The sequence below is a fragment of the Emys orbicularis genome, chromosome 11 (assembly GCF_028017835.1).
Source record: "Emys orbicularis isolate rEmyOrb1 chromosome 11, rEmyOrb1.hap1, whole genome shotgun sequence".
NCBI lineage: Eukaryota > Metazoa > Chordata > Testudines > Emydidae > Emys > Emys orbicularis.
This window is the reverse complement of record NC_088693.1, coordinates 38,070,156-38,087,153: the sequence shown is the minus strand read 5'-3', so window position 1 is coordinate 38,087,153 and position 16,998 is coordinate 38,070,156. Positions and strand designations below refer to the sequence as shown.

At 40.1% G+C, this 16,998-nt stretch overlaps 1 protein-coding gene across 1 annotated transcript in view; it reads left to right on the top strand.

The window, feature by feature from the left end:
- Positions 1-2,334: 2,334 nt before the first annotated feature.
- Positions 2,335-16,998, top strand: part of LRP2 (LDL receptor related protein 2) — a 174,718-nt gene continuing 160,054 nt past the window's right edge. Inside the window, exon 1 of the mRNA XM_065412898.1 lies at positions 2,335-2,428. Coding sequence (XP_065268970.1) covers positions 2,335-2,428 — 94 coding nt within the window. The remainder of the gene's footprint in view (positions 2,429-16,998) is intronic.

Genomic DNA, 16,998 nt, shown 5'->3' with positions numbered 1-16,998 from the left:
CTCCTGTTATTTCTGTACTGAATGGACGCAAACATCTCAAGGCAGAACAACGCGCGTCGTATTATTCGCTAACTGGCTGGGGTTCCAAGCGCTGGAGCTCTCTACAGTGGCTGGCTACGTTATTTATCCATAACCCTGTCTTGCTTTCAGTTCCTGTGGTAGTGCCGGGCTAGCAGCAGTACGTGCTTGGGCGTGAATTGGTCAGACTCTTCCGTTCTAATTAAATGTAGCCAATCTGTGTGTTTGCTTTTCAGACACCCATTTCTATAGAAAGGATCGGCTGTGTACCCCCGTGTGTGGATCCCGTCCTACCCTCCCCTTGGCGTTGTTGTGGGATTAAAGCAGCGCGGCCCCATACACAAACGCAGCTGGTTCCGTTTGGTCAGCCTGAGACACTTGCTGTGAAACTACGACAAGAATTCCAGTAAGTTGGCAACACTTTCACACAAAGAAAACAACAATAGGAGAAGTCCTTCGGTGCAGAAAGGAATGTTTCAAGCACTGTTCTCCTACAGTGAAAGGAGACAGGGAGGGAGGGAAGGAGGAGAGAGATTTGAAGAGGGCAGTTCCCCCCCCCCCCCTCAGCAGCTCTGGATCTTGTGATGGAGAGATCTTATCCTCTCTCTGATTCAGAGGTGCCAGGAAACTCATTGAATATTCTGATCTGCCCCAGTGTTTCTTGTGGCTTGACCCCGGTGCTGTGTCGTACCACTACACCAAGCAGCCCTGAACCTGCATAAATCACAACCCTGCAAAGCCTACACTCCACATCTTATCTTTCTTATTCCCCCCTCCCTTTCCTCCTCTAGCATGATAGATATTAGAAAATCCTTACGGAAACGTTTGTGGGATTAGGGTCCTAAGCGATCAACGCAAAGAAAAATCCGTATCTCCCAATCAACAACAAAACAGCCGTGTATAAATTACAGGCACTTTAGAAATTAAAGTCTGTGACAGGACCAAGAAAAGTTAAGTAATGTTTCAGAAATGTCTGTCAAACCCTACAAACAAGCCCTGCAGTTTAATATAAACGGTAAACTTTATGCAAACAATATAAGGAGTTTGTATAGATGGGGGTAATTAAAATGAATAGGACCAATCATGTTACGAGATAAATGCATCTCTCCCTCTCTCTGATACCATGATTTATACAACAATCCCTTGTTCCTGAAATACACGAGTATGTTGTGTTTGGGATTGAGAGGGGAGGGCTAAGTGAAGTTCACCACCTAAAATTTTATCGTGATAAATTTCCTCTCCAAAAGAACTACCGTGCCACTGTGAGTCATGTTAAGCTACACGATCTCTCAGCAGTTTTAACAGAATTATAAATACTGTTAGTTAACATCATTTCTGTGTGATACTCCCGGTACTGCCTTTCCATCACAATCTTCTGACGGGCTCCGAAAATATGTCAACCAGATTAGAGTGGAGGGTAATCTCGGAAAAATGCAAACATATCCCGGCGTTCCCCTTTCGAATGATGATTTGTCATAGTTTTCTATAGTAGTCTTGTATCTAATTCCTGAAATGGCAACAATATCTGAACCCTGGATGGATATTTTACCCGTGATTTATTGTGTACCTGTGACACAAAGACCCCCTTACCAAAGGCAGGATCGTCACAGTACCCTCTGTTGACAAATTTAGGAGCAGGGATATTAAAGTTTCCCTTAGCAATAGCTTCACACTCGGCCCAAGCGTTTTGTGAGACTGACTTTCTCTCCTGGGAAATTCATGAAAGGCTCTGGTGGAGAAATAAGATTCATTCTGTGACTGTCAAGACTTCAACAGCGTTTTAGAGGTGATTGACCGCGTCTCTTTATGGACTAATCAACGAAATCAGCGTTTTAAACTTTACACCCATGTCTGAATTTAATGACTTGTTCTAAAGCCTTAATAAGGCTCCTTCGTTAACTCCTTTTATTGTTTGTCAGTTGGGACACTGGCGTCTGAGGAGCATCAAATGCTGTTTGCTATTTGAAATCACCCCAGATCTGCCCAAAACGTATTGTAAAGCTGCACCAGTGTGATGTAAAAAGTCATTGGAGTGCATTGGTGTGAAAGCATCCCTCCTACCCGGCAAAGTGCGCGCGGAAGGAGGGGCCAAGGCAGCCTGTGGCTGCAGGGGCCTGGAGCAATGCCTGATTCCCTCATGCTAGTTCCGGGGCTGCTGGGTATAAAGAGCTTTATGCAATGTCTGGAGGGTGGGAGTTTCGTCTGCACCTAGCGGGATAAGAAAAAGACACCAGGCGGCTTGGGCTGTTGCAGGGCCGAGCAGCCTTCCTGAGCCCAGCCGCCAGCTTCCTAGGGAGCTGGAGCATCCCAGCCCAGATGGGATCTCGCCACAGGATGGACGGAGGAGCAGCAGCTTCTTGCAAAGTGCTCATATTATTCACTGCATGCATCATGCAGGCTAGTGGCCAAGGTAAGCCCCCTACTGCAGCCTCGTCTGAGTGGGGCTCGGGGCGCTCCCTGGCCCCTCGGGAACGCCAGGGGGAAGGCGAGGGGGGCGGTGGCTGCTGGTCTGTAAGGCAGCTGTGTCCCCGGAGGGCTAGAGCAGCAGGAGGTGACTCTTCCCAGAAGTTGTTTATCCTGTAGTGGAAAGTAGAGCGAGCCCGGGGGCTGTAAGAAGCGAGCCCAGCGTTTTCTGTGACAGCTCCTCCTCAGGCTGGTTTCGTCCTTTGCTTCCCCCGGGGTGGTTCTTTACCCAAGGAAGGGGTCTGAGTTCGGGGGGGGGGGGAGCAGTCGCTGAGCTGGGGTTACGTTTGGAAGGGCCGTTCAGGCGGTGCAAATCCACGGCAAAGTCACGCAGGGCTTTCATTTTCTGGAGATGCAATGAAGAGAGAAGCCTTTAACCGGGGGGAGCGCTCCTTGCAAGGAGGCCGGCCAGGGCTCCGTGCATAAAGGAGGGCAAGACAATCACCGTACCCTGGCGCTTGCTACTGAAACATGTTTATTGGCCCCGGAGAACATCTATAAAGATCTGTGTGTGGCCGTGTTGCCGGCCCCTCTCAACGCACCAAATGCAGGTGGTTGGGAAGCCCAAAGTGAGCAGGCTGAGTGAGTCCCCCCAGTTTCTAAGAGCTGGTTTTGCCACCAGCTCCTCGGTAAAGCTGCACCTCGAGATGTGTTCCATTAGGCAGACACAGGCTTTGCTATTTTTATTTGCACTGATTGTGCATGTGCAACGTGTACGTGTCTGTTGTATGTGTAACAGATGCGGTATGTTATAAAAAGAGTCTAATAAAGAAACAGATGCTTAGTCTGGAGCACAATAAGCTTCCCTCAGTCCCAGACACAGATTTGAAGTTGGGAGAGAGAGAACTTTTTCTCTGGGCTTTGCTGTTGCTAGGTTACATTGGGGAGCATGTGACTGGCAGAGTAGGCTGAGCACTGTAGGCTGCGCCGCCGCCTACTCTGGTACTAATCTAGCTGCTGGGGATGGAGGAGTCCTATCTCCACTCACTCACTCCCACCCTGTAACTGCAGCCCATCTCTTCCTGTCTCGCCCCTTCCCTCTCCCACACAATGTAACTGCCCCACAATTAAAATGAAACCCCTTATTGTTCCAGCAGGATGAGATGAAGTGAATTTCCTGGGCCACATCTATTGGTAGCCCCACTGTTTTATGTGTGTGCGTTAGGTGGATGTATTCAAATTGTTAATCTGCTTTCTTTGCTCAACTCTTAGTGTAAGCTTCTTAGAGGGAATCAAGTAAGTAATTATACAGCAACTGCTGCTAACAGCTCCCTTTTCTGAGCAGGGAAGTAGTTAGGAGATAGCTAATGTACAGCAGGAGCATTGCAAAAGCTCCAGCCAAAGAGGTCACACCGGGTAGAGAGCTAATTCTTTTGCACTCTTATTTACACTGCATAGAACTGAAGCTGCAGTGCTGACTTAAATACTTACTTCCTTGTGCTACAGCCACCTTGAAAAAATTAGGACACATGTATAGTAGATGTGAATGTGAATTTACCAATTATTTGGTAAAGTGAGGGGAAAACCTTGAATTGGCACCCAAAAGCAGGGCAGGTGTTAAGAATTTTGCTGTGCTGGATGTAAGAATTATCAGAATAACTATGCTAATGAGATGATGTAATGTTAGTAATGGAGTATATGGTAATACCTGTGTTAAACCTCTTAATAGTAGTATTGTCAACCCTTGGGATTCTTATTCCAAGTCTCACAATATTTGGTGTTTTTCTTAAAACTCTAGTTCTTGGAATCCTGTGATTATGTGAGGATTTCAGCTTTCATTTAAAAAAAAAAAAGTGATTGTAGACCTTGTGGTTGCAGAGAGAAACTTGAAAACATGACCCAAACGTACACTATCGTCTCAAAAATTAGAAGCCCCCCACTCAAAAGTATTTCATGATTTTTAATCCAGTCTCATGATATTTTGAAGGATGACTCATGATTTTTGAATACTGGCAATTTGAATTTGGGAGTACTGAGTGGAAACTGGATGTTTCCAGAAGCCTAAGAAGACTCAGTTTGATCTGAGTGGTTATGCTTATATTAAGCAGTGTTGTGCCTTCTCCCTTGACAAATCTGACTCCTGAATGTTTGTTAAACATGCTACTGGATAAACGGAGAGAAAAAATGACTCCTCTCACTGTCCAAAGTTGCACAGGAACTGATCCTGCAACCTGTTACTCATGCCAGCAGTCTTTATTACTTAGGATTACTGTCATGGGTAAAGATTACAAGATGGGGTCCATACTCTGTCTAATTTAAGTTCTCTCACTGTGGTATCCTAAAGTAGCATTTTATAGGGAATTATAGAAGCAATATTTTATATTACCATAGCATTTCATTTTGAAGAATCCCAAAGCACTTCAGACATCCACCTGTACAGCACTGCTGAAATGCAGCCACATCTTGGGTGGACATTGTGGTGCACAGCAGTGTGTGAAGGGCAAATTTGGATTAATATCATCAAGGCAAATGTCTGAATTTACAAAAGAGCCTGGCAGTTTTTAAGGATTTGTGTACTCACACAGTACTCCATTTATCTGGTATTTATCTAGTCTGCTATGATATGACCCTCTAGTTCCTGGGAGTGTAGGTGTTTCAAACCTTGCTGCTCTTAATAGTTCACTTCCATAGGCAATATTTTCTGTCTGTGTTCTTGTTTTCTCTTTATAGTGTTCTCTTTATAGTGGTTATCCATGAATAAGAAACCTATTTTCCCGTCTTAGAAGGAACATACCTCCTTGGACACTCAAATTTACCTCCAACTCACACAAACCCGATTTTATTAAATAATATTTTTGTAACCTATGTTCAATTAATCACAAATCAATTAAGCTTCCTACATGACTATTTTTTCTGGAGTGCCTTATTTTGATTCAAATTCAGAAGAGATGACACACGTGTCAGAAAATGAATATATATAAGTAGTAAAGTAACTAGCATGTATTTGGCATTCAGTTGATAGGCAAAACGAGGTAAAATACATTGTAAGGAGGAGGAGGATGACAAGGATTTAGCAGGAAAAGCATAAGGTAGTGGAGCTCCCACTTTATCTGATATGCTCCTGTTAACTTCTTTTCCTGCTACACCACTTCGGTCTGCTCAGTGTGTAAGTTGCATTCATTTTTCCACCATCTCAATATCAAACTACTGCAAGGTATAAAACATTGTCACTCATACCTGTTTTCTGCAAAATTCCCATTGACTTCGGTAGGCCCAGGATTTCACCCCAATGTGTAATTTACATCAACATTTAAATCACTGCTTTGAATCTGGTCTTGTCTGTATCTTTACATTTCCTCAGTACTCTTCCCTGCATTGCATTAAATGACGAGACATTTTTTCGTATATCTTGGCCAGATCCTCTTTAGTTTACCAGATTAAGAGTCCAGTCCAAGTCAGCGGGACTTGTGTGAGCAATGATTGCAGAACTGCACTCTGCATTTCCATAGTTAATAAGTAATATCATGATATTGGTCTAAACCTTCATAATGCTGGAGAGGTGAGCATTTCTGGTGATAGCCTTTCACCTTACACGGACACACTTGTTTGGTCTGTGAATCCTCTGGATACTAAAACGCATACAGCTGCCTGAATGCACACTACAATTAAGTTGATTTCCAACTTTTGGTCTATTCCTCCTTTTTCAGTAGCTCAAAATTTCCTGAAGCAAAATCCTCATGGGCTGAGATTTTTCCATGGTTGGTCTCAGGCCAGAGGTGAAGTTTTTTTTTATAAAGTTTTAACAAATCTGATTAATCTATTTTATGTGTATATTGAGAAAAATCTATATCCTTCCCAGTATAACCTGATCAAAAATTTTGCAAATGGTAACACAATTCCTTAGATCATTGAGATCGAAGGAATAAGCCAAGTTTGAAGCAAATTGGTAGAGTAGTTTTAAAGGAAAGGGGAGAAATCTTGGCCCCATTAAAAGTAAAGGGAAAACTCCAGTTAATTTCAGTGGGGCCAAGCTTCCATCCAGGAGAATTTAAATTTGGAAATTTTGCACTTGCACAGTTGAATTTTGCTGCATGAGCCATGATTTACTTCATTTAAGTGTTTAAAATAAACTTCAGAGTTATTTGACAAATAATATGGAATGGTTTTAGGAGAGACTGTATTTTAAGTCTGTATTCAGAGCAGAGTTAAGGTTGAAACTTCAGCTGTAATATTACAGTTCCTGTCTTTTGAGTGCTTGATTGCAAAACCTTAAAATGTTAAAGCTTATTTGTTCAAAATAAAAATGTAATTCTGCTACATGTATGAAAAAGTGATGTTCGCTTACATAGTGGCATCATAAGTGATAAACAGAGGTTTGTAGCTTTTATGTATATTAGTGAATTCACATTCTTTGACAATTTTTTGGCCAACCTCCATTTCATGCAAGTTTAAAATTGGCCCATGTACCTGCATGTACAAACCACAAATTGGATATTTAGGTGAGCAATTATAAATCTCTGTGTGCAAATGTGAGCATTGAGTGATATAAAAAGTAGTAATATTTGGGGTTTGCTTATGCATGCACAACTGAAAATGTGTCCTGTGTTTAAATGAGGTATGGTAGAAAAGCAAATCCCTTAACAAACAATGGTAGTGAACAACTTTGGGCAACAGGAATATTCTCTCAAAAGGAGGAGGTGATTTCAAAGCCTTCTAAAGTGTAAAACAGGGGCATACAATGGCAGAGTGGATTATACTAGGATACAAAAGTGAACTCTGTTCACTTCCAGGTTGCCAGTTTAAATCCAGCCCAGGGCTGGATGTACAGTGGCCTCTATAAAATTAATAGGTGATCACAGTCCATATCCTGGTGGATAGGTGTCCACATCTCAGAAACCACAATCACATTTGGCATGAATTGACACTTTTGCTGATAGTTTCACAAATGAGGCCAAGAAATAAAAGGGCATGGATGGTTCTTATAGACCAGAACTGCTAAATATTGCTGGGGTTACACGGTGAAGCTTGCACTGCTACTACAGTCTCTACTATCTCTGTTCTGTGCATGGGTAGAAGCCCAGGAGGTCTGAGCGGAAGAGTATGTCCCTTGCATAGAGCCCCTGGGTGAAACCCCCTACTCTGAGGTTTTACACAGGGGAGGGAGGATTTGGGCCTTAAGGGGGAAAAAAAGCCAAGTAGGTGTCTTGAAAAGAAAATGAGTACAGTCCAGTTTACAGTCTGTACTGCTGGTAAAGGCAGATATGGGAGAGGACCTTTGGGTTGAACTGTTTATCAAAATCCTGCACTGGTATAATTTTCTTGTACTCTGTCAGTGAACATTTATAAGAGGAATGCTAGGCTTGAGCTGCTCTGACAGAAATCAACAGCAGAATACCCTCTGACCTAATGGGAGCAGGATTGGGACCTCTGATTTGGGGAGGGGGAGTTGTGATGGCTTGAAAATTAAAAATACGCATCAGTGAAACACATTACAATCTTTTTATGTTTTAGTTGATAAAAGTGACATTGCTATGAACTTAATGTCAGTATTCGTTTTCGTAAGTTTTTTTTAAAATGAGTAATCTACTTTTAGTACTTATCTTGATCTTTCTTTAATTATTTACTCCTTTTCTATATCCTGGGCAGTGAACTATATCAAGAATTTGCTAAGTAATCACCTAAAGTGAAGAATAGGATTAAAAAACAAAATTTCAGTTAAAAATTGAAAGCAGTAATTAGATGACACCTGGTTAGACTTAGATTCTTCACCGACTGCTAGAATTACAGTAAATAATTAAGCTGCAGGAGTCAAGACAAACAGGGACAGGACATCCAAGGAGATTTGAGCTAAGATAGATGTGCAGCATATGCAACACTTCCTATACAGCAAACCAGAACCTTCTTTTATATATTGAGCTGACTGGAAATTTGAGCAATGAAATCCCACTTTAATCCAGATTTACTTTTCATGTGTTTTGCAGGAAATGAGCAAAGATTCATTGAGGGGGAGGGAGAAGTTGTGGGAAGTTAGAATGCAATTTCATTAAAGCCTTTTAATTCTTTTCTTTTTGGGCTTCCTAGATTGACGTGAAATCAATCATGCTGTTCTGAGCCTTTACCCTGTATACGCCTTTTGCATTGTTAGATTATTGGGAGATCAAAGATCACTAGTGTTTGTTTTTTCTTCTAGTTATTTAGGGCCAAATCTGTGGGTCTTTCAGTATTTTACTCAGGGAAATGTCTGTTGAAGTCAGTTGATTACAAACTTCAGGGTTTGACTGCCAGTAATAAGTTTTGCCCAGCATTCCCCACACATTTTTGAATCAATATCTTCCATCTTTGACTAATATTGCATCCAATACTGTTCACTTTTATTGAACAAAACAAAACCTGTTTCAGGACTGGAAAACTGTTAAAGCTCTTCAGAATTACAGATGCAGAACCCCCCCGTCTCCTCATTTTAAATTCTGCTTAAAAACTGATGGCACAATATAACCTTCTGAGTGGAAGCTGAAAAAGAAACAACACTTTCTAGAAGATTCGTTGGTGAGAAGCATTGAAGATTTTTCTTAATCATCTACAGGTTGACACATGTATAAAGACTAGCTAATGTTAAGATTGTGTCACTGTGGTTAACTAGTTATGGCAATCTAAGTCAATTATCTGCTTGTTAATAGTTTACATTAAGTCTGGCAAATAAAGAATGGAAATGTCATACTTTTAAAACTAAAATATATCTCTTGATATAACTTCTTAATGATACATCATGGATTTTTTTTTTCCTTTTTCAGTCTTACGAGATATCTTGAACCAATTCCAGCTTGAGTCTCCTCTCACTTAAACTAGTTTAATTGCATTGATTCAGCTGAGCTACTTATGATGTGCACTAGTGTAAGGGAAGGGAGTATCAGAACCAGACACTAAAAAGTAGGTGGTAAAAATTTCTTTTAATACTTTACCATATTTTGAGATCTGGTCTGAAGTCCACTCTCTTACTGAAATGTTCAGTTTATTAATTGGCTTTTGCTCCTCCAGCTCAGCACATTTTTTGGAATTATTTCAAAAAATGAAGCTTAATGACTAAACTTGGAAATGTTGAATGGAATGGATAGCCTTCAGCGGAGTCCACAATAAGCTTTTATTGTTGGTATCAAGCTTTTTAATGTTTTCTTTGTTTTGCAATTCTTAAACTGGATTTGAGATCTAAGGATCACTATTAGTAGTTTTGTTTTGTTCTAGATTAAAAAAAAGACAAGTAAGAGTTAATTGATTTCATTTTCTGAACAGTTGTATTTTAGCAGTAATAATCTGGTTGGTTTGAATTTGATTGACTGTATTGTTATACACTCCTATTTAAGATCAAGGGGATCAGATCCTCAGCTGGATCCTCAGTAAATGGGTTTAGCCAGTTGATGTGCTCTCATTTTTTTTTCATATTTGGATAAGCCTTGTTCCACACAGATGCACCCCAGTTCCAGCCTGGAGCCCCAGATGCTGTTTGGGTACGGGATCTGCTTGTATATTACAGGTTGCAGGATTGGGGCCATTATTGTGGTTTGCAGCATGGTTAGAACAAACCAATTTGTATCATATACAGATGTTGCAGGAATCAAAATAATAATAATAATAATAATAATATAATAATGTCTAGCACTTATGGAGTGATTTTCATCTTCAAAAAACCTTGATACACATTTACTGATCAAGGAAATATACCTTGTAATAATTTTGCGACCTCCTGAGGGGTCTCGACGCCCAGTTTGAGAACCCCTGAAATATACTATTGTGATTCTCCTTTGGTTCGGGGAAGTAAGGGCTGCAGAATCGGGCCTTATACTCACGTGAACAATCCTTTCAGGCATGCCTAAAATAGGAAAGTTTACCCCCAAAATTCCAATTGGTGCTCCCACCATGTCAGTACCAATGAGAGCTCTCATTTAATTGTGACTGGAATTATGACTAATGCTGTGTCAACTGAACCTACTCTTCAGTAAGCTTAACTAACATGTAAGCCCCTGGAGCCTTGCTTACAGTAGGGCTCCCATCAGAGCTACAAGGAACTAGTGTTAGTACTAGTGGGAATACTTTGTTAAAATTCTCTCATGTAAGCATAGCACTTGACTTCAAAGGGGCTGCTCATGTGTTTACTTTTGAGCAAAGATTGCAGTATTGGACCCAATATATGATACAATAAACAAGATGGAAGATTTAAAACCATGACAAGAATGCTACTGTAACTAATATTGGCATTTTTGCTATATGAAAAGGCTATTCATGCATTAATTTTTACTTTTACGAGGTATAATAGGCTTTTAAACTATTGCACTTGTAGTGAATAGGGTACATACTGGTCTGAAATTAGCAGACGTGCTTCTGGCATTTTGCTTGTGATTGTAGGAGCTTTCTTTATTAGTTTTTCAGATTCTGCCCTTCCTCTCTCTTTTCAAAGGAGCCCCAGGGCACCCTTTAAAAACCTGGCCCACTTCACCATTTAAAACCAGTTTAGCTCCTAATATTGTGTAAATGCACTGAAGCACTAATATTCTTTTCATTACCTCTGTGGCTACTTGAAAGGTATTCACTGTAGTAATTAATCTGGGTGTTGACAAATGTGAACTGGCAGAACACCAGGAAATCTGAATTGAATCTCAGATACGCGTTGAGGGGCTATTCTGTCTTCCTTACTGAGGCAAAAAGCCCATTTCTCCAGTGTGAGTTTTGCCTGAGTGAGGAGGACAGCACTGGGGCCAAACTCCCTGAGCCCTTGCTAGGGAGTTATCTCCTGCTATGGGATTTGTCCTGTGACTGAATGCAGTCGAGTATATAGAAATGGCTGCCTAATAGTGGAAATAAAAAATTGCGATGACCCTTCTGACCTAGTTTGGGTGTGGCAAATGCATCAAAACTTTAATGCCCGAAGTGCTTTAGGAATTTGGACATCTCTTTGGGGAAGAAACAGGCACTTTGATAATTTACAAATAATTAAACACCCTAAAGTAAACAATAGCAATAGTAAAATTTGAAAACGGATGACTCATGACAGCTAAGTATCATACCTATTAGCGGTAACGGTCACATATCTGTTTTGCCCCTGACACTTCACCTTTTTGTTTCTGTTTAAATGCTCCTATTGCCTAGTCCGATAGAAAAATCAGCCTGGTTATCACCACACTAAAGCCCCGATCCTGAAAAGACTTATGCAAATGCTTAATTTATTCACTGGGAATAGTCACATTGACTTCCATAGGACTACTCATTGTGCATAAAGAGTTAAGTAAGAGTATGTCTACACTGCATTAAAACACCCATGGCACGGCTGTGACTGGTCCAGGTCAGCTGACGTGGTTTGTGAGGCATGGACTGCAGTGCTGTTGGGCTTGTGCTGGAGCCTGGATTTGAGACCGTGTGAGAAGAAAATTAAAGTTGAGGCCAGGTCTACACCAGAAAAGGTTAGCCAGTAGAGCTATGCCCAGTATAGCGATAGCAGCTATACACTATACACCAGCCCACCCTCCCAGTGTAGACGGAGCTCCTACTGGTAAAATGTGCTTTTGCCTGTATAGTTTATACAGTTCCAGTCTTCAGTCCTTACCTGGGCCAAACTCCCGTTGAAGCCAATGTTTGCTTTTGTCTGCATATAGACTGTCTGCAGCAATGGGTGTGTTTCTTTCAAAAGATGAATGGAATGGTTAAAAACTGGGCAGATAAGGGGGTCCAATCCTGCATCCCTTAGTAGTTGCATTGGGCTTAGTGAAAAAGGGCAGCAGGACAGGATCCAACGATTTTACATGGGTAAATGCTTGAGGCAAAGACAGCATAATTTAAATCCTTATGGCCTGCTTCTGCTCCTGCTGAAATCAGTGGGAGTTTTGCCATTTACTTCAGTGGCAGTAGGGTTAGACTCCCCATATTAAAAACAAGTGTGGTACAAATATTTTATAGAAAGAATAATAAATGGATGGAATTAGTTAACAAAATGGACCATTGAGGCAAGCATGAGCAGTGTTTAAATTAGGGAACAAACAATTTTCTAGAAGACCGAACATAGGGGCCAAACCCAACTTGCCTTACTTGCCTAGGCAGTTCCATTAGTTACAGTGGTGCTACTTGAGTGGTAAAGGCAAGCAGGATTTGACCATAGATATGTGGATGTGCTGTGTGGAGAGAAGTATCTTTTCCTATGTGCACTTAAAACTTGCATTTAACTAACACCTAAAATTATTTTTTCTTGCATTGAAGAATTTATGAGAATATTCCCCAATAAAGTTGGGTCAATACAGGCATTTTTTTTTTTGCAAATTATTATATGTTATGTGTCTTCTTAAATATAGCAATGAAATATATAATGGATTTTTTTAAGATTCAGTCTTGCCTAGTGCATTAGGAAAGCATCATTTTGGGCTGATACCTGGAGCTGCCAGGACTCATCACCCCTTAGGATAGATAACTTAATTGCATCCAATCTAATTAAATCTGGCAGTGGCATGAGATTTAATTTTGAGAGTAAGCAGCTGATTGGATAGGAAGTTTATTAAAAGTACCTCAAAACCATTCAACTAAAAGTGGCTTGCTGAGAGGATGGTTTTGTAGCTTGAAACTGCATTCATCAGAATTTCCCAATGGTGTATACTATACATGACATGTCAGAGTTATCTGAGCATGGGTTTTGTCATTGTTTTCCACATGCTATACAGTTGTAAATACTTCCAATTCGTGGAGGTTTTCACACTTGGTCCCCCATTGCCCAATTGTTATTCTGTAGCAGCCTTGGGGCTATTAGCCAGTTTCATTCTTATGAAAATGCTTGGGATGCTTCTTTTTGTGAGTAGTTGAGGGTGCCTTTTACTTTCTTCCAGTTTGCTTGTTCTTCCTCCTCCTCATGTAATTTGGTCAATTAGAATAGATTTTTGCATATTTAATGTGTTTCACAACAAAGCGATTTTGGACAGCAATAGTAGAGCTCAGCAGAGTGTGCTTCACTAGAGATCCACAGTGTGTGCTTCACTTATCCAGCTAATACAATCACAGCTGATTTATATGGATTAAGATACCAAATGTGAAGGCAACTGGTTAATATTATCCAATTTAGTGCAAAACATGTTCTTTCCGTATAGTGTATCTGAAACCATTGACATTTGGTAAAGGCTAGTAGTTATTACCAAAAATTCTGACTCTCTAAAGTTAATCACAAAATAAATTTTGTAAAATAAGAGTACAACTAATTTTATACTGGACACCTTTAAAAGTACTTTAATAAAAATTTATAATAAAGAAAGAATTTGTAAAGTTAGATTCATGACAGGTTCTCTATGGTTTGATCCTCTTTTTGTTGAAGAATAGGGGAAACTTCCTTTGATGGATGCAGGCTCATGTCCTATATGATTAAGGGATGTATACTTTAGAAGTAATGGGAAACGTTACCTTTTACATTTAGGTCATCTACCTATTACATTAAGCCCACATTAATAAAGATTATTTCTTATTTCTGCTTTCTTAAAGGATGAGGGTGATACAGATTTGCTGGGTTTTTTTTTAGTTCATTGGTAGAAACAAGCTGTGGATTTTTAAAGAAAACTTCATGAATATAGAAGTGTAGTTAGATCAAAATGAAGATAAGAATATGAACACATGCATGCATATACATAGGCATAATATATGATTTATTTTTAATTGTTAGAAAGCTTTTTTCACATTTAGTATTGGTGTTGCTGATTAAGCATGACCTAAATTTATAAAAATATCGTAATTTTTCAGTATTATTGGAATCAGTGATAAATAATATCCAGGTAGCATAACACTTGATTCGAACACATGAACTTTATTTACAAGTTGGATTGTTTTGGAAGTTGATCTCTTACAGGTTAAATGGTTCATTTATGACTTGTCTGAAAACCAAGAGCTTGTTCCCCCTATTATTAGTTCAAATTCATATCTGGAGAAAATGAAAAATAAATAGATTTGTTAGGAAATTAATTTTATTTTTTTTCTATTTTTAACAGCCTATTTGCAGTTGTAGAATTTTTCAGTTAAAAGAGCTAAGTGAAGTTATAGAGGATGAGGATTATGAATATCTTGAATGTTGCTAGGAGGCATTTACAGTGTCATTCCTTTGAACTTCATGTCTGCAGGAGAGTTGAACGCTTTTTTCTTTGCAGGAAAGCTTTTCTGCTTAGTTTCAGTAGATTAAAATCCTAAATTTCTTTAATTCTAGGATTTATGTAAAGGCATTCTCAGAAATGAACCTATAGCCTCCCCTTTATCACTGTATTAAAATAACTGGAAAATAAAAAGGTTATAGTTTGACCTACATAAAATGACTATATTCTAATTGTTAAAAGAGTTTGCATGAATGTTATTAAGATGACATTTGGTACTGAAGTTTTCCTTTCACATAGATACAATAAGTGTGTGTTGTGTATATTCTCATTTCAGATTTAGTTGCTGAGTGTGTGTGTGGAGTGCATGTGCACACACAGATGCAAAATATGCACAGTAATTTTTGGAATCCAGCATCTAGTAATGCAGAATATACCCCAATTCTCTGCTGGTGTATACTGGCCTCGCTCCACTGACTTCAATGGAGCTATGCTGATTTACACCAACAGAGGATCTTGTCCCCTACATGCCTTGATAGAAATCCTTTTTTTGTACTGAGAGCACACAGTACTTTTTGCTAACCTGTTTCAATAGAGGAAACTATACAGACCTGACATCGTCGTTTCTGAAACACTGTACTTCTGAATTTACCTTGCATGATATGCACTTTTGTTGTTTTTGTATATGCAAGATACATTGCATTAAGAACACCCGAGTAAAATGAGAATTAACAAAAATAGGATCCTGGGGTCCCTTCTGAGTGTATAGACACATTCAGTGCAACTCCTTATGGAAACCATGGCGGGGGGAAAGCATAGGTGTAGTTTGACTTCTATAATTTTTTTTTTGGAGGGGGGGGGGGAGCTCTAGTCAGGCCAATGGGGCTTCTTGTGGGGGAGGGGGATGCAACTTCCACGCTTGCCTGTGGCTTTCAGTTTGGTGGGGATCATGCCCCCTGTCCTCCCCCACAAACTATGTCCATTGGGGAAAGGACAGGATTTGTCCCTCTCAAAGGGGCAGGGCAGCTGATTGTATAAAATCAAAACAGGTATCACACAGAGCTATCCGAGATGGAGCAGTCTCCAGGTGGGCTCATGGAAAGAAATGTACAAATAAGAGAGAAAACAAATTTCCCCCTCCTATTATCCTCCTTCCCCCTTGCTTCCCCTCCCCCCACAAATATCCACAGCTGATAGCAGATTTAGTAATATCAAATCAAATTATTTGACTTATTTGTGTGGAATCATCACAGTTTTTTTGGGAGGGAGATGGGCAAGAAATGACATTTTCTGCAATTTGGCAAGATATAAAAAAGCCTTCACCATTGGCTTTCTGCTTAATTTTGAGAAAGTCCCACAATTAAGATTGGGTAGCTAGACATCCAACCCAAGGTAGGGTTAGTGGAGAATTGGACCCTTGGCTTTTCAAGTTAAATCTTTCTTTTCCAAGCATATAGTATATGACCTCTGTCCCAGAAGTCTGAGTTATTTCTGAAGTGTCCAAATCTTGCTTTGCCTTCAGATCATATTGTATAGCTTTATTCCACAACTACAGTCTTCCTTATTTTCCTAATTCTGTAGTATTCAAGTCGCAAATGGAAAAGAGAATGTAACAAGTGCAACACATTCCCCACATTAGCTGGAAAAGATGGTGCATGTGTGTTTCCCATGCTATATAATCAATAAGGAGCTGATTTCCGAGGTGTAAATGCAAAATTCAGCACTCTGAGACATCATGTGGCTTTTTTTAAATAAGGTTTGAGATCCATATGCAAATAGATTCCAGTCACTATATATTTAGGCATTTTGCTATCTTTACAGATATATAACTAATTATCCAAGTACAATTTCATGAATGCTGGAAATACTCATTTTAATTTACTGTGTCAGAACACTGTGTATAAGAGAGCAAAACAGAATGGAAATTGCTTAGGCCAAATGTCATGTGGAATGTTTTGCAGTGTTCTGAAAGTCAGGTTGTACTCTTTCTGGAACGAGGCGCAGCCCAAGTGCCTTAACAGAATGAGAAAGCCATGTTGTGATATGTCATTCGCTTCACTGAGCCCTATATAACCCTAATTTCACTCAGTTACAGTACATATTGATCAGGCATATAACATTCCTAGACTGGCTGTAATTTGGGAATGAGACAATCAGAGACAATATGTGTGAAACCAAGCCTCCCTCCTCCCTTCAGAGAAACCCATGAGAGGGGGCCATATGGTAGGAAAACTCAGCAAAGGGAACCTTGCAGAGTTGTCTCTAAATAGATGGGGTAAAGGTTGGGTTTACCATGCTTCCTAGCAAAGACAAAGGGGTTTCTGACCCCAGAATCCACATATTCCCCCCAAATCTACATAGATTTCTGGATGGAAACCTCTGTTCATTCCATGGGGGCAAACGCCACCCATCAATTTGAGGAAAACTCTGCAGAGCTTTCCTGGATGAGTTTTTCTTTCATCTGGTTTATTCTTGGACTTTC